The sequence below is a fragment of the Vulpes vulpes genome, chromosome 15, assembly GCF_048418805.1.
Source record: "Vulpes vulpes isolate BD-2025 chromosome 15, VulVul3, whole genome shotgun sequence".
Lineage (NCBI taxonomy): Eukaryota > Metazoa > Chordata > Mammalia > Carnivora > Canidae > Vulpes > Vulpes vulpes.
In genome coordinates this window covers 5,137,084-5,162,686 of record NC_132794.1, presented here as the reverse complement: position 1 = coordinate 5,162,686, position 25,603 = coordinate 5,137,084, and the positions used below count along the sequence as shown (strand labels likewise).

The 25,603-nt window shown below is 40.8% G+C and overlaps 1 protein-coding gene across 3 annotated transcripts in view; it reads right to left on the bottom strand.

The window, feature by feature from the left end:
* The window catches only part of DSCAM (DS cell adhesion molecule), a 731,493-nt gene that overhangs the window by 301,289 nt on the left and 404,601 nt on the right, over nt 1-25,603 (bottom strand). For all 3 annotated transcript variants that reach the window (XR_011997624.1, XR_011997625.1, XM_072740401.1), the window contains exon 4: nt 4,367-4,513. Coding sequence is in view for 1 of the 3 variants with exons in the window: in XM_072740401.1 (XP_072596502.1) it covers nt 4,367-4,513 (147 nt within the window). In the remaining 2 variants the exon portion in view is untranslated. The remainder of the gene's footprint in view (nt 1-4,366; nt 4,514-25,603) is intronic.

The window sequence follows — 25,603 nt, the reverse complement described above, 5'->3', positions numbered from 1 at the left end:
TGTCAGTAACATACAAGAGTCATAATAACCTGGTCGTACCATCTAGTATCTATTCCATAATCACTTTCTCCTGATGAACTAAAATCACATCATTATTATTTACAATTGTGCTAATTAAATCAGCATTATTCTATAATTAACAGCTGTCTTTTGATTTTCTTTTAATCCAAAGCAGGCTCCTCCTTCTTTTCTCTCTCATGTCTTTGACTTGTCAAAGAAGCCAGGTGAATTGTTTTGTAAGGAACCCCATGGTCTGAATTTCTTTCTTGATGGTGACATTTAACATGTTCCTCTGGACATTTTTCTTATAAACTAGAATCTATTTCTCATGAGCAGATTAGATCAAATTCAACCTTTTTCCTTTCTCTCTGTATGCATTTAACATGCAGCTTTCCCATACTCAGTGAGGCTGAATTGATCAGCAAGTTCAGGTTATCAAGTTTGTCTGAATTAGTTATTTTATTAAGGGTTTAAATGATTTTCTAATTGTCATAGCACCTTCACATTCAGTAGATGTAACTATTCCACAAATAAGAACTTTCCTTCTTGAACTAGGATTTTTTTGGTTATTTTGAAATACAGTAGTCATAGGAAAGACAGGGGGAGGAGAATTGTGATTCTTTTTAATCTCCAAGTATCAAAATCAAGAATTGGTGCCCTAGTTTCCTCTACATAGACCAATGAGATTCTTACTATTGCTTTGGTTATTATTAAATAGGGATTTGTGTGTGTATCTAAGTATATAGGAACGTGTATATGTGTGTGTGTGTGTGTATACACACATGTGTATGTTCATAATGAACTCAAAGTTTTTAAATGTTTAATGGTTAATAATCAAATGCAATCATTATTTTTGAAATTCAACTCCTCACACTCTCAGGCAACAAGAGCCTCTTCAGAAGTTGTCCCCGGTATCATTTTGACAAGACCCCATTAATGTTTCAGGCTCATCTTCTACATTCCTATCCCAGACATTATAATCCACCATCCTTCCAAGGAGCCATGGTCCCCTTTAGGAGGAGTATTTAAAAGACACTAGATTTAGATATTAGAGGTCATTGTTGTCCATTGCCTATCGCTTCTGGGCCTTTTCAGTGTAAAGACCTTGGGGACACATTCATAAGAATATAGCAAGTGTGTACTGATAGCTTCTATTGGACATTTCAAGGATTTTATATTTTTATCTTTTCTTACACTGAAAATCTTGGTCCCAAATAAAAGTAGCATAAGCATAATTGACCTCTCCCCATCCCCCATCTTGTTATACATTACAGTATTTTACAGGATGGCATCCCTCTAGGTCCTCCCATGCCACCTGAGCTTCCCCTATCACCCTTAGTAATGTGGAGTCACTCTGAGCCACTCTGACTCAAGTTGACTCCTAAAGCTAGCAGTTCTGTTGGGGTAACTCTGCTCTTCTGAAAGGAGTATTTGACGGATACTTGTGAGATCTTTGAGGAGCCAGGCCACCACTGAGCAACATGGTCATCACTGACTACTCTCATGGCCATTTGCACTCATCAACTCATCACTCATTCAACTGCAAACTCAGGCAGGTCTCTCTAAGTGTGGATAATACTCCCAGACACTTTTCCCCAGGATCCATGCAAGAGTTGATCATCTGTTTTGGAGAATTTGATGACTATTTTGCTGTTCTGTGACTGACTATGTGGAGTCCCCCTCTTGTACCCCTTTGCTGCCCACCATTTCCGCGACACTGCTGCCATTCCTGCATGCCGCCACTGCTGTCAGCACTCTGTACACACCAACCCACATTCAAGTTCCACAGGGAGCTGCTGAAGGCCTTATCCATGTGCTTTTTCTTCTGTCATTATACTGGGTCTGTTTTAGTTTCAGGAGGAGTTTAAGATCAGTAAAAACTTGGTCACTAACATGCTCCACATGACCCAAGCCCATGTGTTTATTTTTAAAGACATTTAAATCTAAAGTAAATGAATTTTTCTTTTTCTTTCAAAACTTAGACTTCTAGAATAGTCATCTGCACTCAGTGTTTATGGTCTCATTTTCTAGCATTAACATTTTCCTCCCTAAACTATGTTATTAACATTTCTGTGACAAAAAGTCCCAATAATTATGTGCTACATCCAGAGACTCTCTCAAGAGCCTTTCCATGACACTTGACTCTGTTGAGCCTAGAGCTCCCCCTCTAACCCCAAGCACTCAATGTCTCTAATGTGAGACATTCCTTCATGAGACTGTGCCCTTGGCTCCTAACTTCCCATCACAAATGCTCATTAGGTGACCTCAGGGACCCCACTCACTTCCACAGTGACCAAGTGCTCATGGGTTCTGCTTTCAATGTTTCAAACATTAGTAAAACTTTCTATAAAAACAAAACAACAACAACAAAAACTTGCAATTAAGAAAAGTAAATTTGCCTCTCCAATCCAAAGAGTTAAATTTGAAAATAAAAACTTAATATTTTAGAGTAGAGATAAAGAAGTCCACATTTCAGGATTCTCTCTCTTTTTTTTCCTCAGTCTTCTTTTCAGATTTTCTTTTTAGGTTTCTCTTTCAAAAAAGATGGGCTTTCAAGATGAATGGATAAAGAACATGTGGTTTATGTATACAATGGAATATTCCTCTGCCATTAGAAACAACAAATACCCACCATTTGCTTCAACGTGGATGGAACTGGAGGGTATTATGCTGAGTGCAGTAAGTCAATCGGAGAAGGACAAACAGTGTATGTTCTCATTCATTTGGGGAATATAAATAATAGTGAAAGGGAATATAAAGGAAGGGAGAAGAAATGTGTGGGAAATATCAGAAAGGGAGACAGAACATAAAGACTCCTAACTCTGGGAAACGAACTAGGGGTGGTGGAAGGGGAGGAGGGCGGGTGGTAGGGGTGACTGGGTGACGGGCAATGAGGGGGGCACTTGACGGGATGAGCACTGGGTGTTATTCTGTATGTTGGTAAATTGAACACCAATAAAAAATAAATTTATTAAAAAAAAAAGAAAGATGGGCTTTCGGGTTACCATCCCTTAATTCACTTTTTTTGGGATGGAGAAATGCTTATTGCTTCTTTTGCTAAAATTCAATTTAATCTTGGATCCAGATCCACTTTCCAATCCTTCCCTCTTCTTGTCCCAATGCTGTTATGGCATTCCTCTTGACTGCACACAAGACCTTTTCTAGGATATGCTGAGCAAGTGGAATACTGTGCTGTCATTAAAGTCACCATGGACTAAGATCATAGATGTCATTCACTTTATCATTTGTATTTCTCCATTTTTTTTAATGGAGTATAATTTTACTGTACTGATTGTTCTTGCCCTTAACAGAAGCAACAATGAGGAGCTAAAAACAAAGCGTAAAGTAAATTGACATGAAAAAGAAGACGTAACGTAAAGAAAAATATTTTTGTGTGCAAAGGAGGAATCACTTAATTCTGACACTCTTGGCAACACAGGTGGGCTCAAGCTGTTTTAGGGACACGAATGCGAAAGAGGAACCCAGATAGAGCAAAAGGGCAATCAGTGAGTGTTGAGTGTTGGGGCAACAATGTTTTTAATTACCCCAATGGTCAAAAGCTTTCCAACACTTCTCCCTCACAAAGCATCACTACAAATAAGATAAAGATATTCACACCACGGAGCAGTTTTACCTTCTAAAGCTGAAAGGGCAAAGGTCAGATATTTTGCACTAGATTTCTAGGACCGAGATGGACATCTCATATTCTAATTGGCTCTGTGAAGAGCTAGCACATCGCAGTGTGAGCGGATTGCTTACTTATTTGACAGATGGACCAGTAACAAGCCAGTTGTGAAGATTATGCAAAAGGTTGGTATTCTCTCGAAGTATAAATGCCATAGAGGAAGGCACAAAACTGACATATTTACAGCAGAAAGGAATCAACTGCCTTCAGGCTTTCTTCCCTTGAGAATGATCCTGGAAGGAGGTGGGAGGGAGTGACTAGCCCTTTAACTTTAGAAGTGGGTTATTTCCCCAATATTGTTAGACACCATATGGGGAGCAAGAGGTGTGTTCTCTGTGCTCCCACCCTTCTCCATTGGAGTTATGCATCACAGGAAGCCTCATGGTGCTGGTGGACAGAACACAAATACACTGGGCAAGAAGGCCTTATCTTCCAAACAGAAGCCATACTGGTTCAAGGGAATATGCAATTTTATAAAACCTGAAATGACTTCACTTGGAATATCTATATTTGTAGCATATAGTATTAGTATTTTTTTTTAAAGAAACTTTAGTTGCTAAAATATTTTTTGGGGAAAAAAAGAAGCCTTTATCTAAATCATGAATTCTACAAGTCTGGTTGACTCAGGACACTAACATATGAATAACAGAAATGGTAAACACAGTCTTGATGGGTTTTTACCTGATACAAAAAGTCTAGCGCTGTTACTGTGCCTGCTTTCCCCAGTATATCTGTGCCGCGTGATACAGCGGTAGTTATACAATCCATCTTCATTCTGTACATCTTTAATATACAAGGCTCCCGTGGATGTGATGAGAAATCTAGATCCTGAAATAGAAGAAAATGATTTCCTGATTAAAATAGACCAAAAGCAACTCAAATCACATAAACAAAGACATTGAATATTTTTCTTCCCACTTGAAGGAAGCTTAGGCAAAGGCCAATGATAGGAGTGTGTTGGTTACTTTCAGGGTCCAGGCTATTTTAATTTTTCAATGACCCTAAATTAGGAGTTTCAAGTAAGTACACTACACAATAAATATATACTTAGAAAATCTAGTCTCACGAATTAAGTTTTCAGGTCATGTATTTATCTTTAGAGCAACAGAATTGGCATATAACGCATGGGCAGCTAATTTAGCAGATTTTCTCTAATGACTGTTTCTCTCTTACTTAGCATGTGACAAATCCTTCAAGGGAGTATTAACTTTCTTTAGTGAATTTCTACCTTACAGGACCATGAACTTTTGCTTCAGCCTGAAGTGTTTCAAACTCACAAATGTTAGGCCATAAAGCGATAAAATATCTACAAACTTCCCAGGAAGGACTGTCTTACCTCCTCATAATAATAACCAACACTTAACACTCGATTCTAAGACTAAGATCAATTCCCCTGTCATCACTGTTCTGGAGGACTCTGCGGGTTCTTAATCACTACTCCAACAATTGTCAATCACCACTTTCCCTCCTGGGGTGTGTGCCTGTACAGAACTGTCCGCATTAAAAGAGCAAATGTCAGGGCTGCTTTAAGAAGTGTAAAGACAATTTTTCCTTTGAAAATGTAAATGTCTGAAGATAATTTTTACTGTTCAGTTATAATTTGATGATAAAGCAAATGAAGGCAAAGGAACAAACCCCAAAGCGAGCTGTGGCGCTCCTATGGTGAATAACCCAGGACACCACTCTCTGACTCTGTTAGACTCTCTTACAATGAGAGAATTCTAGTAGAAGGATAATGCGATTTTCTCTCTTTAGGGAAAAACTAAAATGCCAATAATTTACCTTTTTTATTGTTTGTTGTCCTTAGGTTCATTTGAAATTTTTCTTAAAGATTTATTTATTTATTCATGAGACACACACACACACACACACACAGAGGCAGAGGCTAACATAAGCAGAGGGAGAAGCAGGCTCTTCTCAGGAGCCCGATGAGGGACTCAATCCCAGATCTTGGGATCACGACCTGAGCCAAAGGCAGCCACCCAACCGCTGAGCCACCCAGGCATCCCTCATTTGGAACTTCCTTTGGTTTATTTGAACCAGAACTTACCAGGAATTTTAGTTCTCAAATATTTAAGTTATAAACACAATTCCTATAGCCCTTGATTATTTCTTGTAAAGACCATACTTTATTCATAGGTCAGTTGTTCACATAAAATAAAAATGGCTAATGATTTCTTATGCAAATAAGAGCAATTCAACAGGGCATGAATAAGTAAAAAAAAAATCACAAAACAGATGAATCTAGAATAAGCTTTTTAAAAGAATGCCAATTAACCAAAAACAAAAAAAAAGCAAAAAAAAATCTTGAAGGAAAAAATTCACTTTTTAAACTGTTTCAGTTACTTATTTAAAAAATATATTATAAATATGCTAAATATCAGAACAGCTAGAAAAGCAAGTTATGTATATTTCTAGATATTTTTGCATTATCCTCTCCCAAAGAGAGACCAACTAAAAATACCTTTTACCACTTGTCATATGTCATCACACACCAGCATTTCCTACCAATAAATACTGTGTATACTCAAAATATTTTTTTCTTTCAACGTATTTTGCATACTTACATAATGTTTTAATAACCAGCTCCTTTAAAGGACTGAACAGTAGAAAAGAGGAACAAAAAGATAATGTATGTAATTCCTGTCACCTTTCTAACACAGAGCAGTTTCATTAGAATTGACAGGCCATCAGCAGTGGTGAAATGTAAGTGGAAAGCACTCTGTACCGCTGCTCAGAAGTGTTGGGAAATGCACGAGGATGGGGCAGCCGTGTGCATTCATTAGGCTGCCGATTCCTGAGAGGGCTCTATTCTCCAGGCACATTTAATTTAATCACTCACTTGCTCCTGTAATATCTCACTTTTTTTTTTTTTTGTTACTCACTTAGCATGCCAAATAAAACCCTTAAGACACGTTGTTTCAGAAGAACTTGAACCTTATTTGTTTTAAACATTCCTGAGATGTTCACAGGACGAAGGGATTGACCCAATTACTGCACCTCATTTAAACCAGCTCCGTCTAGCCCCCCATTTCCCAGAAACCCATTTCGAAATCAATCAACATTTTAAAACAAAATAAAGATGAAGAACAGAAGCCCTCGGCTAAGAGATGACCTTGGAGACCCACGGTCCTGGGGTTCAGTCTGAACTCCCAAGATGTGTGGAATTTTCAGGGGCAACGAGGGCATACAGAATCTTTAGAGCACCAGATGTCTTGTCTCCATGGTGATAAGAAATCATCTCAACTGCTCCCTAACTTGCCACCGCATGCCACTTCCTGACTTCCTGCCTTACACCATCGGAGCCTTTTGTATCATATAGAATAAATGGTTTGTTCACATCCTGAAATGGGATTAGAGAATGTACTTCTGTTAAAATAAGCAAACATGAAGAAACAAAATGTTGATATCAATAAACTCTGCACGCACACACGCACACACGCGCACACACACACACACACCCCTTTGCTACTCACTCCTGTCTGGTAACATACAACTGTGCAAAAAGCCAAAATTTTATAAGTGACTTTATTTCCCTTGGAAAACACAGTGCATACTTTGTGTCATGTTAAGCACATTGCACATCAGTCAACTGAACAACAGTGAATGATTGTGGGGTTCATCTTGGACATCATTTACTGAGCTACATTACTGAGTTATTAGGGGGTGTCTCAGAGCCTATCTTGGCTTCTCAACATGCACTAAATGGCTCCCAGATGTTTAAGCCCCAGTTCTGTTTTTAATAATGTATCTGCTCCTTCCTTTGCTACAAGGCAAACCAAGAATGATTACTTCTCTCTGCCCTCCCGTGTCCCCATCAATACATTCACAAGGTGATGCATTCAGTCTGCAGAGAGGTAGAAACTAGAGATACCACAGCTGTTAGAGCTCTCCATAAACTAAGAGTTAGTGAGGCACGAGTAAGTGCCAGTTGGTTCTCCAACATTATGGACGTGAACTTGTACGTCAGCGCCACTAACAAACCCACAGTTTGGTACCAGATCAGGCAGCTCAGCACAGAGACTAGAGGGATATTTCCATCTAGAGACATAAAACCAGCAAATCTGCAAAATTGGGAGTATTATAGGAACACTCAGAGTAGAAGTCCTACAGCCACACTCCTGCTGCTGCTGCTGCCATGCTGAGCAGTGGAGAAGGCCCAGAGAGCACCGGCTCCTGAGGCTCAGACCTAGTGCCTTTGCAAGTTTTCTGTGCAATAGCATCAGGGGCAGAAATTAAAACAGCAACGGTTCTAGACACCCATTTGCCCAGTTACGTATAGCTGAAGATCTGAGCTGCAGAAATCAGGCATCAGAGACCTCCAGAAGCAAGCACATGGATATTGATTCTAGGAAAACCAGAGTCGAATGGTAAGCCATTCACTGGGCCAGCACTCTCCTGGGCTCTGGGGATCCAGAAAGGAATGCGACACAGTCTCTGTCTTCAGGGAGCTTATGATCTAAACAGCTTTAAGTGTTAGGGTTGGAGACATGGCATCAGTGTGAGAAAACAGGATGGGAGGGAAAAAGCTGGGGTGCAATCAGGAAACCTCATCTCACCTGGATGGAGGTAACTATTACTACCCAGAGAGGAAAGCTGTATTATTACCAAACCTGCCTATACCCTTGCAGATTGCTCTGACATAAATAATTAACTTTATAAGTTTTTTTTAAGATTTTACTTATTTATTCATGAGAGACACACAGAAAGAGGCAGAGACACAGGCAGAGGGAGAAGCAGGCTCCTTGCAGGGAGCCCAATGTGGGACTTGATCCCGGGACTCCGGGATCACGACCTGAGCCGAAGGCAGATGCTCAGCCACTGAGCCACCCAGGCATCCCTTAATTTCATATGTTAAAACTTCCTTTATCAATCATCTTGTTCAATCTATTCAGCGAGTTTTTTTTTCCTCATTCTTTGAAAGAATCAAGCTAAAAAGATCTTTTCCTTGGTACCAAATAGAACAAGCTCACCCACCTGGAAAGATTTCTCATTGCGGAAGAGAAGCGCTGGGTTTTGGAATCCGGTGGCTCCGAATTCCAAACCTGTCAAAGTCACTTTCCAGCTGCGTGACCTCAGACAAGACATTCAGCCTCTTTAAACTTTTGCATGTTCATCTATGAAAGACAGATGGTGAATAGCATCCTCTTTGTTCAGGTGTTGAAGCTTAGACTGATGCCTGGACATCATCGCACAGATAGTCCTGCATTACGTAGGATATCTGTAAAAGCGTCATGTTTGCTATCCTGCTGTTCTGATGGGATAGATCGGTCATCAGTCTACCTACAGGATGTACACAAAGCTGCCCAGGGCCATCAGCCTGCCCGAGCCAGGCAGGGAAGAGCCCAGGTACACGGACTTAATATGTGATTATTCACGTACTTGCTAACTTCTGTGAAGCCAGCCTCGAGATCAGAAAAAGCACCAAAGTGGAAATAACATGGCTAAATTTTGTATCCCACTCTTGCCACGTGGAGCTGTGTCGCCACAGACAAACTACTTCCCGAATCCTGGTGAGCCAGGATCACACGACAGGGTACTTAGTACCAGGGTGCAGAGACACAGAACAAGGCCCACGGAGTTGCTTCCTACATCCAGTGTGGGGCTGTGGGGCAGCAGAGGGCTGTACAGACATCCTCGGAAAGCCTTCCTGCCACAAACGGGGACATTCATGGAAACTCAAGGTCTTTCCTCTGTCATCGTTAACATGTGATTGGGATGAGAATCCCAATTTCTGGCACGAATCATGACAATTCTCTGGCATGTTTGTCAGTATCTAAACGTAAGACACGTACTCTGAAGTTTTCCAAATTAACCATTCCTTACCCCTCATATCTCAGCCAACACAAGGTCCTTCTGTTCCTTCTTCTAAAATATATCCAGAATGGTCCATTTCCCCGTCTCCGTAACACACTCAGATCTGGGGGGGCCCAGTCTTCTCTCACTCTGTTTCCAGTCCTGCTCCTCATCAGCCATGGTCATTCAGCACAGTACATCAGGCAGGTCATTACTGTCAGTTGGGTCCCACTAGACCGAATTGTTCATGGTGGCCTACGATGGTTCAGGCTTTGATGGTATTTCCAAGAGCCATTCATCCCCTCTCTCCCTCTGCCACCAGGACCCAGCCACCCTGGCCTCTTACTGGCTCTACCTGCAAGACCTTGTGTAATGAAACCTGGCTGGCTCCTTCTTATCTTTCTGGCCTCAGGTCCTAAATCAACTTCCCACATTAACTTATCCATGGTCACTCTTGCTCACAAGAGCTTGATTACATCGATGTGAGGTTGCCTTGTGTGTGCTTAAGATGGCCTTAACATTTCTCTCCTCTAACCAGAACAGCAGAAACATGATTTGTCTTGCTCAATTTTTCATCTCCATTACACAGAGCAGTGCCTAGCTATGCTATCTGGAAATATTTGTTCAAGAGATGGGCGGATGAAACAGTCTATCATTGCTTGTATACAAAACGTCTCCTCTTAAGTCTGGGTAAAAAAGAAAGCAAGCTGAAATACCTCTTTTTAGGTTTCAGCATGAAACTTCCTCATGCATAATACATAAAAACAGTATTTTTCCCCTCTAGGAGTGACTATAACATATTCTTATATGAAAATGAGCATATTTTAAGATTTTGATGTTAATTATTCTTTCATTATGCTCTCTGGCTTTTTCCTGTGCAGCCGAGCTGTTAGATCTTCAATTAGGACAATACTATTTTCAGGAAGATTTTAAAAGCATATTTGATTTTTCACTTAGTCAGAAATATATCTTAGGGTCTTTTTTTTTTTTATTTTTTTGCTACTGCAATCTGAACTGAGTTAATAGTAATTAAAAGAACAGATGGTTCTTCTAATAAGATGCCAAATGGTAGCATAACACAATGAAACTTTTATCAGCTGTGCCTGCCACCTCCAGTTGACAGCCAACTGTATAATAAAACTGAGCTTTGTCCCGGGCAGTTTCCATAACAACCTCTGATAAATAAGAGGAAGACTGAAATCTGAGTTTGAAGTATATGGCAGTAGAAACAAGAGGAGCCTCCAAAGGAATATCTTAACTTTTTTTAGTTTGAAAGTTGAATTAGCATTAACTAAAATAGAAGTGGAACCAGAAAACAGATATAGATAGATATAGATAGTATATTTATATAATCTATGATAATCTTAAAGTTATGACCTTCCTTAATTGGGATGTAGACGAGAATAGAATTGAACTCTTCACTTGGTTCTGAGGTAGGTCTGTGGTGTGATGTGATGGGTGGGTGCCGAGCCATAATTAGACGCAGGTGTGAAGGAGCTATAGCCATTGCTTGGGCAACTGAGTGACCTGGTAAAAATGATCATTCAAAGAAAATTATGCTGAAAGCTACCTATAAGGGAAAGTAGTAGCCCCTTAAGATGAGATTTCTAATCTGGTATTATAGGTTGAAGTGTGTCCCCTCCAAAATTTAGAAGTTAAGGCCTAACCCCCAAGACCTCAGAATATGGCCTTATTTGGAAACAGGCTCATTACAGATGTAATTCGTTAAGATGAGGTCATGTTGGAGCAGAGTGCACCCCTAATTGAATGTGATAGTTGTCATAAAAAGTAGAAATATGGACCCAGAGACACCTGGATATTGATACCAACCCTAATCATAGCCAGCAGGTATTGCATGCTTAGTATGAACATCCTATGTTCTCACAACGACCCCACGAGGCTGGTGCTATTATTATTCTCACTTGACAGATGAGAAAAGTAAGGAACAGAGATTTAGTGACTTGCCCGTGTTCATACAACTTGTGGTATCCCTGCCTGCGTGACGCCCTGGAATCATGACTGGAAACGCACACCCTCAGCCACCACACTCCCTGGCTCTGGGTTGTGGCCCTGGTGGGACAGCAGAGCACAGGAACAGGGTAGTGGAACAGAAGTGACACACCCAGAATTATTTAAACTAAGGAATCAACAGAACAGGGATGCATGAGTGTCTACTTTGGCTTAAGGAGTGATCCTGAGGTCCTGGGATCGAATCCTGTATCGGCCTCCCCTCAGGGTTTCTGCTTCTCTCTCTGTCTGTGTCTCTGCCCCTCTCTCTGTATCTCTCATGAATAAATAAATAAAATCTTAAAAAAAAAAGAATCCACAGAACTGATTAGGACAAAAAGTGCTCCAAATGCTCAGTCTGAGAGACCCACAGGATGATGGTGGTATTGGCAGGTGGAGAAGCCAGGCAGGGTGTCTATTTTTATAGGGAAGACATGCTGGGTCACTTAGGGTGTGTGATGAGAGTCAAGCCAGAGGCAGAGCTTCAGGATCAAGCTCCACACACCGTGAAGCCCTTTATGTGAGCTCATGCCCAGGAACACCCCCCACCCTGGGTCAGGAGTAGACGAATAGGGCCAGGAAGACATGGCAAGAGAAAGGAGGGACAGAAATCCAGAAGGATGTGGGATTATGAAACCGGGGCTGGGGGAACTTCTAAAAAGGACGGTGCAGACGTCAGCTCTGCGTCTCCCTGTTAGCATAAACTAGAATACACATGCAATCTGAAAGAGCCTCCATGTCCTCTTCTGTACAACGGGGCAATACGACCCCCAGAATATTGTGATGTTCAATAAAAATGTCCATGTAAGTGCCTGCTGGAGAAAGGTGCTCTAAAGTCGTTGTAATCTGCAATAAAATATCATGATAAAGTATCCCACTTGACTGGATCAATAAAAATATTAAATATCTACCTGTAAACAGCTAGTCATACACACGATGACCTTAAAGAACACTGCAAATCATTACCGAAGAGCTTATCAGAATAAGACTTGGGTAAATGGAGAGGTGTGAATCCCAGGATTAGACAGCTTGACACTGCAAAAATGTCAATCTTTCACAAATGAAATTAATTGCATGTTGATTGATTTCGGAACAGAATTTATCTAGAACTTGACAAAATCAATGCAGATTAAAACAAGATGTGATTCTTTTTTTTTTTTGAAAAAAAGATTTTTATTTATTTATTCATGAGGGACACACATATACACACACACACACACACACAGAGGCAGAGACACAGGCAGAGGGAGAAGCAGCCTCCACACAGGGAGCCCGACGTGGGACTCCATCCCGGGACTCCAGGATTATGCCCTGGGCTGCAGGCGGTGCTAAACCGCTGAGCCAGCGGGGCTGCCCAAGATGTGATTCTTCATCCAGGAGAATAGAAAAAGAAACTTAAAATATTTGATAATATGTAGTCCTTGCAGGGCATGGGGGAAGGCACACCTACAGGTAGGAGTGTAAATTGGTGAAGTCTCGTTTTTTGGTGGGCACTCCAGTAACCTATTTCAAATGTAAGAACTGCATGCACTTCACTGCAGCTTGACCCTTCTAAGGGCCTGCCCTATGGAAACCCCCATACACATGCACACACTGATGCACGCATAAAAGGTGCACTGTAGCATGGCTTAGAAATGGGGCAAACCTAAATGCCAATCAAAGGGTGAATAAATGACGTGAGGGTGTATCCACACTATGCAGCCCTTTAAAAGACAGTAGGGTAAACGTATGCAGACGGCATGTGAAGATCTGCAAGACATCAAATGAGTATAGAACAATACCGAATGTTCCGTACGAAAGGCAAGGAATGTGTGCCTATCCGTGTGGATTTGTGTATGTAAATGTACAGAGAGGAAGGTGTCAGAAGATGCACCAAAATGTTAGCTGTAGCGGCCTCTGAAGTCACCACTGGATTAGGGGAAGGGAAGGGGGAATTATAGGTTCTACTTCGTAGTCTCATGTATTCGAATATCTTAAAAGAAGACTCTATTAGTAGACTACTTGCGCCGTTGAAATTTATTTTGAAGAAGGTGTCAGTGGGTGGTGAGCATATGGACGCAGCAGGCGTAGACCAAACTCATTTGAGCAGCACGGCAGAGGGGAAGAAGAGAAACCCAGGATAATATTTATGTTGGGAGTAAATGTGTCAAAAGATGGCCTTTTGTTTAGGTTGGTTTTCAATCTGATTGCACCGACGCATACGTGAAAGCATAAGGGGGGCTTTCAATATTTACCCTGGTCTTTGTAATCCTCCCCCTCCAAACACCCAACCCCAGCGTCTCAGCCAGCAGGTAGCGGATCTCCTAATCCTCGGCCCTACTCGGTAACATGGGACTTCACATCCTAATTGCATCCCATCTAGTCTGTTTGCGTGGCTAGTCCTGCCTCCCCCAGTGACAGCAGCCTCTCCGGGGCGGGCTAATCCTCCTGTTTGCCTTACTTACTGCTGTTTGCCTCTACCTCGCACAGTGTTGAATTAAATGCTCATTGGAATACTGATGACATACTTATTTTGGATTTTTCCCGGAAAAACAGGCTCTGTACAGAGGGCATCATAGCTGTCGGGATCTGCAATGCTTGCAAAAGTATCACCAAGATATTCAAAGGAATCGCGAAGCACCAACTTGGACCTTGGGCCACCTGGAAGAAATCGCTTGGGCAGAAAGGCTGAAATGACCCCTACAACACAGGGCGTGAAGAAGAAACTAGCAATCCTGGGCTGGGTTCGAGGAGTGAGGAGCGATTTGGCATATATATGTTTAAATTCTCTCGGAGCAATCGAAGACATTTTTCTTATGTAAATAAAATTCTCTTGGTGAAATTCTCCTGCAGTTAAATGAGGCTCAATTATACATTACTAATTTCAGCCTGCACACAGCATTCCAACTGTATACCTAATTACCCTATTTAGTCTGTTAATGATCAGATCTTCGTTCTTGAGCAGATAGCTCGGTCTGCCATTAATCTTTCCTCTAGTTAGATTCCTAGTTATTTAAAAGAATAAATCCTCGGAAAGAATAGAATTTGATTTTTAAAGGAATTATTTTAAATATTTTTTTTTGGAAGAGCCAAAGAAGCTTATAAAACTTGAATTGTAGGTCTTCGTTTATATGATGAACAAAAAATGCATTGGGGTCCTGACATCTAGGAACAAGTATTTCGGCTTTCAGGGGGGGCGGAGGGGAGAATCAAAGCAAGTAAATAGACAAAGAAAATAATTACAAAATATGATAAGCACTCTTAAGAGAATGAAGGCACGGCATTTGAATCCATGTAAAAAGAACTGTTGTTTAGACAGAGCTGGGGAGGAAGGGTTTCTGTGGAGGGTGCTTTTCAGAGGAGGCATGTGGATGGGAGAGTAGGGCCAAGAAGGAAGTAGGAAAGCATGTGCAAGAGTCCTGGGGTGCGGAAATGGTGGCATGTTCAAGGAGCTTTTGAAATAAGATATGCTTTGAAAATAGAATTGACTGGACACGGATTTGGCCTAGAGGCTCGGGTGAGGTCAAAGTGATTTGTAGTTTTGGGGAGGGATTCTAGATGCCTGGAGAGGAAAACCTCTGCTGGAAAGGTGAAGCCTGGAGACATGGTGCTGCTTGTCCATGGGTGACTTATTTTGAACTTCTGGGCTTTAACAGATTATGGGAAAGGTTAAGAAAAAGAAAACCATGAGGTGTGCTTGCTGTCTCATGGTAACTCGCATTTGGAAAGATGCATCAACAGTATTCCCTGTCCCGCCTGATTTCTGACTCTGAGGCTGAAAGAGAATGCATATTTCATGGTGATCACCTGTTCTAGCATGCTATGGTGCTCATTTTTTTTTAAAGATTTTATTTTTTGATTCATGAGAGACACACAGAGAGGCAGAGACACAGGCAGAGATACAGGCTCCATGCAGGGAGTTCGATATGGGACTCGATCCCAGGACTCCAGGATTACATCCTGAGCTGAAGGCAGATGCTCAACCACTGAGCCACCCAGGCGTCCCGATATGGTGCTCATTAAAAAGCAACATGTTCAGAAAGGAAAAGAAAGAGAAAGAAGAACAAAGCATGAAGCTTGGGTCTGCAATGATTGCACTTAAATGGTCTCACCACGCCGTGGACTCAAGAGGAACGGAAGTGCCTGGGCTTATGGGTGAGACACAGTGAAAATTAATCATAAAGTTAGTCTGCCTCATACATATGACATATGGTTACGGGGAGGAATTTAGGAAAATAGGAACCGTTAGGCCCGAAAATAGACACAGTGGCCACTTAATATTACAGGGTAATGGCTCTTCCCACGGTGGGCAGTGACCTATTAATGGGCTGTGAAATCAATTTCATGGACTGTAACTTTGTTTTTTTTTTTTTTTAAATAAAATAGAGGAGCTAGAACGAATTGGCATGCATCACAAATAGGAGGGGTATTTTATGAAAGCTTTGTCTGAGTTCACAGGTGCCCATAGAGGATTGCCGACGTGTCAACGTCTGTGCACACGTGTGTCCATCTAGACAGACGTGCGCCCCGGGTTCCGATGCAAAATGTCTTTCTCACTGTGTGTTTCTTGATGTGAGTCGAGTAAAAAGTGTTTGAAGGGCACAGCTCAGCACCTAGAGATCGGGCTGTTTTTTTTTTTTTTTTGTTACTAGGTCTCCCACCTCCAGGCAAGTCACCGCTGAGGTCGTGAATGGTCTGCACTAGGGCTTCCCGGAGGTCCAGGCAATGGTGCCAGGAAAGTGGCAGATGCTTTCAGATCGCAAGGCAAGAGGTAAACCCAAATGAAGCCGACGTCAAATTGTGGTTGAAGAGGGAGCAGGGCCCGGGAGATGTAAAGGATGTTGTCAAAGCCAGGCAGTAGGACAGAGTGGACGGCTCAGCTTCACGACCAGGGGTCGCTGGTCCAGAAGGGACTCATCCTTTAAAGGAGGCTCTGGCCTCACAGTGACCTATGTCTTCTGACTCGCCCTCCTCCTGTGTCCTCAATCCCTCACCCTCTTCCCATTTCCCACATAATTGAAGAAGTACAAGCCACCCGCAGACACAAAATGCTCATCTGTGTGCCCATCACTCAGAATTGACCACTGTTAACACTATTATGAGCTTCTCTTTATTTTAATGACAGAAATGACACTACAGAAAAAAGGTAAATTCCTCTCTTTGTTCCCTCCCCTGTCCTATCTTTTTCTCCTAAAAAGCCATTGTTATCAGGAGTTGATCACATGTATTCTGTTCAGCTTTTATTCCATCACACACAACTATATGCATCCATGAAGTGAACATCTATTGTTCTCTATTTTCTTTTTTTTAATTTACATAAATAGCTTACTGTTTATCATGGAAAATTTTGCTTTTTCCACCCAATGTTATGCTTTTTAAGCTCTCTCTCTATGTGGATACAGGGAAATCTAATTCATTCTTTTTAATATAAATATAGCATCATATTGTATAAATGTAAGTCACGCAAACCACTGCAATGGAGCTCACTGGAGGCATGTGTCTTTTGGGTTTTGTTTTTTTTTTTTCGTTGCTGTTGTCTCAGCACCTAGAACAATGCAACACACAGACACATACACACACGCACACACACACAGTAGTTGATCACTAAGTATATGTCCAAAAATGAATGGATCCTTTTGTTCCATTAATCATGGACTTTGGGATGTCAATAGTCCAGTCTTCCAAAGAGTCTCCTCAGACAAGTTTAATAAGATTTCTCTGGCACACATTGAATGTCCCACTGACATATCTTCCTACATATGCAAATATTAGGTCGAGAGGTTGTGTTTTCAATTTTCCTGGATCCTCTGCAGTGCTGTGTGACTTCTGAAAGGCCTGACATTTCATACTGTGGGGCACTGCTTTGGTTGAGGAGACTGGTGTTTGTGAACCCTCCGAGGGCAGGGTCAGAGTGCACGCTGCTGGTGTTGCAATGCGTCTTTCTCCCCAGTATACATTTTTAAATTGATCAATCTTGAGGGCACCTGGGTGGTTCAATCAGTCAAACATCTGACTCTTGGTTCTGGCTAAGGTCATGATCTCAGGGTTGTGAGATGGAGCCCCGCATCAGGCTCCACGCTCAGTGCAGAGTCTGCTTGAAACTCACTCTCTCCCTCTCCCTCGGCCCCTCCCCATCCCAAGTGTTCTCTTTGTCTTTAAAATGAACCTTTAAAAATCGATAAACCTTTATGAGAAAGGAGAGGTGGAATTATTCCAAGTAATGAAATAATCCTAAATATAAAATAAGTGGGTATAACGATTCACAGCCAGGGACAGGGATCCTCTTTGGGCCAATGGAATATTGTTGTCAATATAGCCTTAAAGCAGGATCTCTGTTTAACCAGGGTTGTCAGCGGTAACAACAAGCTCAGGGTGGAACTAGCCCTTACCATCATGCCAGGAGAGCACTGGATAAACATTAATGCACATCACCGTGTAAAAGCAATATCATGCTCCATTAATTACACCCGTGGCCATGTACTAGCCTTGTAGATCCTAACATGGTACTTTTATTTCCTTTTTCCTTAGGCCACTTCCCAGGCAAATATAAATGAAATAAGGCTTTTGAAAAGGAAGGAACACTGGAATAAAACATACTGATTTTTCGCTGCAAAACAACTCTTAATGAGCTTTGTAACCTCTTTGGAGCAATTAAAAGGAAAACATATACAAGATCCTAAGTCTCTGCAAAGATTTTCAAATTCTGAGCCTTCAGTCGAAGGCAATTGTGGAAGTACAAGGCTTTTGCCAAGATTTGTTTTGAGCATGCATGGGTGTCATTTGCTGCACAGGGACTGGTGTGGTGTGGAGTCTCCTTGGCCAAGCATCTGAGCTGCTGCCCAAGCCCCGCCACTAGGTGGAGAGGACCTAGCACCCCTGCTGGCTTATCTGGGGCCCACAGGCTCACCCTGGGGAAAGGATTGAACCCATATGTGGTAGGAAACACAGTGTGAGAAACACTCTCAGAAACAAAATAGCAAATTCCTTTGGATTTGCATGACCTCGATACTTCCTCATAATGATACCTGATTTCTACTTTATTAATCTCTAACCAATTCCTGTTCATTCCCTCTTGGGCTCTGATAGAAACTAGTGGTCAGCAGAATTCTATTTTTTAATGGTATCCTGTCAGATTATGTTTCAGTATAAAGTATGAGCAATCATGATTCTCAATTCCACATATATTTCTTAACTATTGTTATTATTTTAGGCTAGTCAAGCGAAACAGTGGGAGTGGAGAAGGAGCAAAGAAATCTGTAACTGGATGTGATCAATTAATTGAAAAAAACCACTGCGCTCAGGCCAGCCTCTTAATCATTACTTTTAATTTCATTTTTGCTATACAACCATCTAATGAATTTTCCTTTAGAATATTTAGATAACATTCCTCCTTGGGTTCCTTTTGGTCATTTGTGTCATGAAAATATGGTATATTATTTAGAATATTATCTTCCTGTTTTTCTTTCAAATAGTTTAATACGGTCAACAAGTCAAATGTGAGTTGTAGCAATGTTCATTTCTGACAATGTAAAAGATTAATTATTATGAAATGCTTGTGTAGAAGAAACTAGAGATGGTGGGTCAATATAATAAACATCCACTTAAATGAGCAGCAGAGCTGTAAGGTAAGGAAAACTCTCAGGGATCTATAAGTAAGGAATAAGCCGAACACTCTAGAGCAAAGAAAAAAGAAGGCTTTAGTCCTACACAAGGTGAGGAAGCCTCTGCAGAAAGTCAAAACCTCCTCCAAGGGGCAGACCAGAAAAGAACAATTCTCAGTGAGCACTCTTGCTTGTTCCTGCCTGAGCTTTGGGTAGGAAACATGTCTCACCACAACACGAGGCTTGCTCAGGTTTAGGGTTTATATTTATACTATCTGCAGGCCCCTAAGAAGCTTTATGCCAAGAAATTAGCATAGAGTGACCTAGTTTCCATGAGCAAGGGACAGAAACAAAGGTCAGTCTTCCCTGGAGAACCAAGCTACCAGGGTTGCTTAAGCCTCACTCCTTCGTTCTAATCCTGAGTTCCCAATCCAAAACCACAGAACGTATCAAAGAACAAATTACTTTAAGAAAAGCCAGAAGAAACAACAGAGACCCCAGATAATGGAATAACTGGGTACAGATTACTCATTAGTATTTTTGAAATGTTTGCAGAAATATAAAATTGAATCAAGGATAAGAAAAAGAGGGATGCCTGGGTGCCTCAGCAGTTGAGCATCTGCTTTCAGCTCAGGGCATGATCCCGGGGTCCTGAGATCAAGTCCTACATAGGGTTCCCCGCAGGGAGCCTGCTTCTCCCTCTGTCTATGTCTCTGCCTCTTTCTTTGTGTCTCTCATGAATAAATAAAATCTTAAAAAAAAAAGAATAAGGAAAAGAAAGCATGAAAAAAGATGTTAGATAAAGAAAACAGAATGATTAAAAATAAAAAGTAATCTTTGATATAAATACTTAGCTAAGACACAGAGAGATTCATGTAGAGTAAAATAAATCTAAAGCAATTACCCAAAATATCGCTTAAAGAGAAAAAGAAACATAAATATGAATGAGAGGTTAAGACACTTGGAAGAAAGGTGTCAATGTCGAAGTCCAGGAAGGAGAAGTAGAAAACACGGCAGACAAGCAACATTTGGAGAAAAGGACCAGACAACGTCCCAGAATTTATAAGAACAGAAGGAGTTTGCCAGTAATTCATACTCTCCTGGGATTCCAGGATGAGCTCCCAGGAAAGCCAGGTACTCAAAGAGGGAGGGCCCAAGGGAGTGATGAGCAAAGGCACTGCTATGAATGGGTAACTCTAAACAAATAATGCCTGTATAAAGTGATCATCATAACAACTTAAAAGATAGATGAAAAACCAAGATTCACCTAAAACACTGGAGGGAACTCCATATTGGAGTGTTCATATTGGCTTATATGAACATTTCTCACAGTAACATTTCTCACATTTTCAACCTAAGATGGAAGGGATGTCACAGGAGTCAGGGTGTTCGGAAATCCTGTGTTCCTCAGCGTGAGGTAGGCCAGTGGCATTACATCTACAACCAGAGGGAAGCAATCACTGTAGGATGATACCGATCCACAAATGCCATTCCACTCATATCCTCACCTGGCAGGCATCTACTGACTATTTGAGAAACCCAACCACGTGCTTTGCAGTTTACAAAGAAGTTTTATTAGCCACTACAATATTGAATCTTCATAACAAAACCATGAAAATAAAAGCCATTTTAAGACACAAACCCCTATTCTCCATTGATTACTCAGACTGTGTTCTTTGAAAATATTTGATACAATTCTAAGATATGCCAACATTACATTTTGAGAAGTGTGTCCAATCTCACTAAAGCCTATTAGAATGCATTCCAATGCAAATGGGGTATGGTTACATGAATTCGTTGCCCTTGGGTAAGCAAATCTTTCTTTTTCTTTTTTCTTAAATTCCCTACATTTTCTCCCCTAGTAATTCCTTACAAATTCCACGTGGAACACGTTCATTTCATATTGGCTTATATGAACGTTTCTCACAGTAAATACAGCGTACAGTGTAACCATCCTGTATCATTCAAACACTGGTGGAGTACAACATGATAAATTTACCCTCTCCTTCAATCTAATTCAACATGTATTTAATCAGAGCAGGGTAATCCTCTATGAAGGATGAATAAAAATTCCTTGCATTTTAAGATGATTTGCTCTCTTCTTGAGAGAGAGTACAAAAGGGCTTTTTCTAACATACATTTTACTCATTTTGATACCTCCTGATAAATTATTCTCATGTCATGCTGAGAAAACTTCAACTTGTCATTTGAGCGAGGATATAATAAAGTCGTTATAAATGTCTAGCATTGAAGCCATCTTTCTTTCATTTCTTGATATTAAATTTTAATTACAGAATATCCCCTTAAATAACTAATATTTTACAGAGAGAAATAGCATAAATGAAGACCATGAGGAAGAAGCTAGTGCTATAAAAAAGACATCTGACTGGAGGGTACTACTTCTTTCCTGACTCATTCTAAAGTTATCTACTGTATATAACAATACCACAAAGGATTATTCAAGAACAGAGATGAAATTCCATCACAGATATATTAACAGTAATTCTTTCTAGGCATATTTACTATCTTCTTTGTTAAATTCCCCCAATTTTTTTAACCATATGAATCAAGTTGACAAGGGTCTTACCATCAAAACCATAGGTAACATGTTACCTTTATATAATGAAATTTTTGAATGAATAAAATAAACATATTTATTTCACTTAAAAAAAAAAAACAGAACAGGGATCCCTGGGTGGCGCAGCGGTTTGGCGCCTGCCTTTGGCCCAGGGCGCGATCCTGGAGACCCGGGATCGAATCCCACATCGGGCTCCTGGTGCATGGAGCCTGCTTCTTCCTCTGCCTGTGTCTCTGCCTCTCTCTCTCTCTCTGTGACTATCATAAATTTAAAACAAAACAAAACAAAACAAAACAAAACAAAACAAAACAAGACAGAACAAAAACCGGAGCTAAAGTGCAACAAAAATCTGGATTCAGTTGATGTGGATTAATGAAAGGGATTAGAAAAGAGTATCCTTAACTCTTGATCTAAGAAGAAAATAGAACATGTTATGATCATTGGATGGATAAGCACTCCCCAGAAAATTGCCTTCATGTACCCTCACCAACTTTTTTGCCAGATTTCCTACTCAAGTGCCACCCTACACCTTATGGCACACAGGGTTCACTCATTGTGTACAGGAAAACTTGAGAGCGAATTTTTGTAAGAATGTGGAAGTGATAGGACATGTATGCAGTTGAGGGGGGAATAAATGAGAGAAAATGTACCTTTCAAGGAAGGCAGATTATGTGGTCAGAGACATGAGCCTGGAAGTTCACCATCTTGAGCATCACTGTTATGTATTATTGAGAATAAATCCCAATTGTTGCCTGTTCATCAGCTGGCTCTATCTTCTGTCCCTGTAGAAACCTCTTGGGGAGGGGAGTTGCAAGCAGATGTGGGAGGGAGAACCTGATGGTATCTCTGGTTGCTTAACCATATTTCTTCTGATGTCTCTCGCCTAGTATCAAATTCAGAGTTTCTCAGGAAGCAAGTGAGCCTAATTTAAATACTCAGTCAAAGCTCAATTTTTGTTCATTTTTTTTCTCTGCTGCATGGAAGTACAGAACATGGAGTCTATCAGTCATCTGTTAGACAGCAACAATTTTAGAAGGATCTGTAATAGCCAACCAAGAGATGACAATCTTCGTTTTCAAACTGACAGGTGCAAAAAAGGAGATCTGAATAATTCATGGCAGGAAGACGGAAGCCTTTGATGGTTGTTTGCCAGAGCAACTTGTTTTGTGCCTTGCCTTTGGCTTCGTCTTTCAATATGGCATCTGTGTTAGTTTCTTTGGGCAGCCATAACAAAGTACCACCAACTGGGTGGTTTAAACCACACAGATTTCTTCTCTCACATTTCTGGAGACCAAGAGTATGAATTCCAGTTGCCGGCAAGACCATACTCCCCCCAGAGCCTCTACACTGGGATGCTTCTCTACCTCCACCAGGTTCTGGTAGCTCTGCACATTGCTTGGCTTGTGTCCATATAATTCCAGTCTCTACCTCTGTCCTCACATGACCATCTTCCCTATGTCTGTGCCCTGTTTTCCCTCTTCTTACAAGGACACCAGCCATGTTGGATCAAGGGCCACGCAACTTCAGTCTGACCTCTTCTTAACGGATTACATCTTAAATGATCTATTTTCCAGTCACATTCTGGGCTACTGGCAGGTGAGGGCTTCAACATATAATTTTGGAGGACACAATTTAACCTATAGTGGCATCTCAAAGCAGCTCACTTCTGTCTATCTCATGTAGAACAAGGTTAAAACAAGAGGGGAAAAAAACTATACCCGTAGTTTTTTGCAAGGAAGGGAAGGAGGAGAGAGAGTTTCTCCTAAGAGAATAGCTTTATCATGGAAAACAATGTCAAGATATAAAACAATTCCTATCAGATGGATCAAGTTGCATGAAATCTCTGTAGTCTTGAACACATTCCATGGAGCTTGGGTCACCTCAGCAGTAACTGCCATATGATAAGTGTGTGTACACACAGGCGCTCTTACCCTAGAATGAGCATCAATGTTTATTTACTCATTCCAGTGAGTTTTAGACAAAAAGCCAAGGCTATATTAAAAAGTCTGTGGGTGCATAAACACAAAACACAGAAAGCTTGACAGATGCTGAATTTTAGACAACGTGCCCACTTCCTCTGTGAGAAAAGAACGCTGTAGTTCTTAATACAAATTAAAGGCAAGAAGTGCAGAACATCAAAGAACCCCTGGCTCAGTTTAATCAAATGAAATAATGTACCCGCGAGTGATTTCAAAGTACAGCTACAAAGTATTCTAATTTTCTTTCTTTGGGGAGGAATACTTAATTTTGTCAGCTCATACTGAGATTTAGCCCTCTCTTCAATGTTCATGTTCACCATGGAGTTTTTCTCTAGGCAAGTGTGGAGTGAGTGCAATGTCAATGCAGGACATCCCCAGAATGCATGCTCCTTATAGAACTGGTGCAAGCTGATATCCCTCCCAGTACTCCACAGAGGATGGCGCATGTTCATTCAATAAATACTTGCTTATCAACAGTGTTTAGAGAAGTGTATCATTCCATTGATTTTACTGGAAGTTCTTATCACAAAAAAAAAAAAAAAAAGGAAGAATTGCTAACTCCATAATACTTGGGTGGAGTATGTTAGGGTTTGCATATACTAGGACTCAGAATGTGCCCTGAGTCACCTCAGATGAAAGGAATTATAGCCAGTCCCTTCCTTCTTCCCCTCTGAGGGGTGGCAGATGTTCACAGAAGGGAATCTGGGCTGTGGGGACCTATACTTAGCAAACCACCGCCAGAGGATGAAAACCCACTTCTTCATCACTCCTTTCTAAAGTACTTTCTAATTACCCTCCTCTCCATGATTATTCTACATTCTGTCTCAAACGATCCATACATTTTTCAAATCTCATACTTGAATAGGGAATAACGAATAAGAATTCCTGATAACTAGTGCCCTATGCTTCCCAAACATGTAATCCTATTAATCCAATAATTCTGTTGATGCCATAAAATGCCATAAGTAGTAAATAGTTACATATATTTATCAAGATCCTAAGAATTATTTATTATCCCAGTGAGGGTTAAAGAGAAATGTGATTTGGTAAGTATTCAAAAAGCACAAACACCTATGAAACAACCCTAAATGACTAGATCAGAGTCATCTATTGGCCATAACCTTCCTAAAATGAAATACATTTAAAATAGTTACAAGATGAGAATGGATTAGAAAGTAATAGTCCTATACAGTAGATGCTTGAACTATTTTTCTAAGAAATGACCCCAAGAAGACTTAGAAAGGAATAATCCCATGAATTTATCCCTCTAAGTCACAGAAGAGAATAGCATACAAGTTCCTGTAACACCCCCAGTTCTAGGATGGAGAATGTGTTCTGCATCATGACTCAAGGGAAAGGAGCAGCCATGTGTGCGTCGGAGAAACCTCTGAGTCTACACCAAACACAGAGATTCTTCCCTTGGCTCTCACCATACTCCATGAAATGCAGCTGTATGCTTCCCACAAAGGACCAAACAGCAACCTCACAGCGATCACAACCTCAGAAGCAATGGTTCTGACTCCGTCAGATTCTTAAAAATGTGTCACAGGTGAAAAGCAAAGTAAGTACACACACAATGAGCACTGCCAGAAGCTTCTACTCCTTCGAGAGTATCAACGTTAGGTGAGCCACCAGGTCAATTTCTAATAATGAAAAATATATTTTAAAAGTAAGAGACGCTGAAGTCTAGGAAACAAACTGAGGGTTGCTGAAGGGGAGGTGGGTGGGTGGGACAGGGTAACTGGGTGACCAGCATTAAGGAGGACACGTAATATAATGAGCCCTGGGTGTTATATGCAACTGATGAATCACTAAATTTTACCCCTGAAATTAATAATATAGTTACTATATAGTTTACTATATATTAAATAAATTGAATTTAAATCAAGAATTACCAAAAAAGTACATTCAAAAGATAATAAAATCTGCCACCCCAAAACCAAGCATTACAAAGAGCCATGAGATGATAAAAATGTAC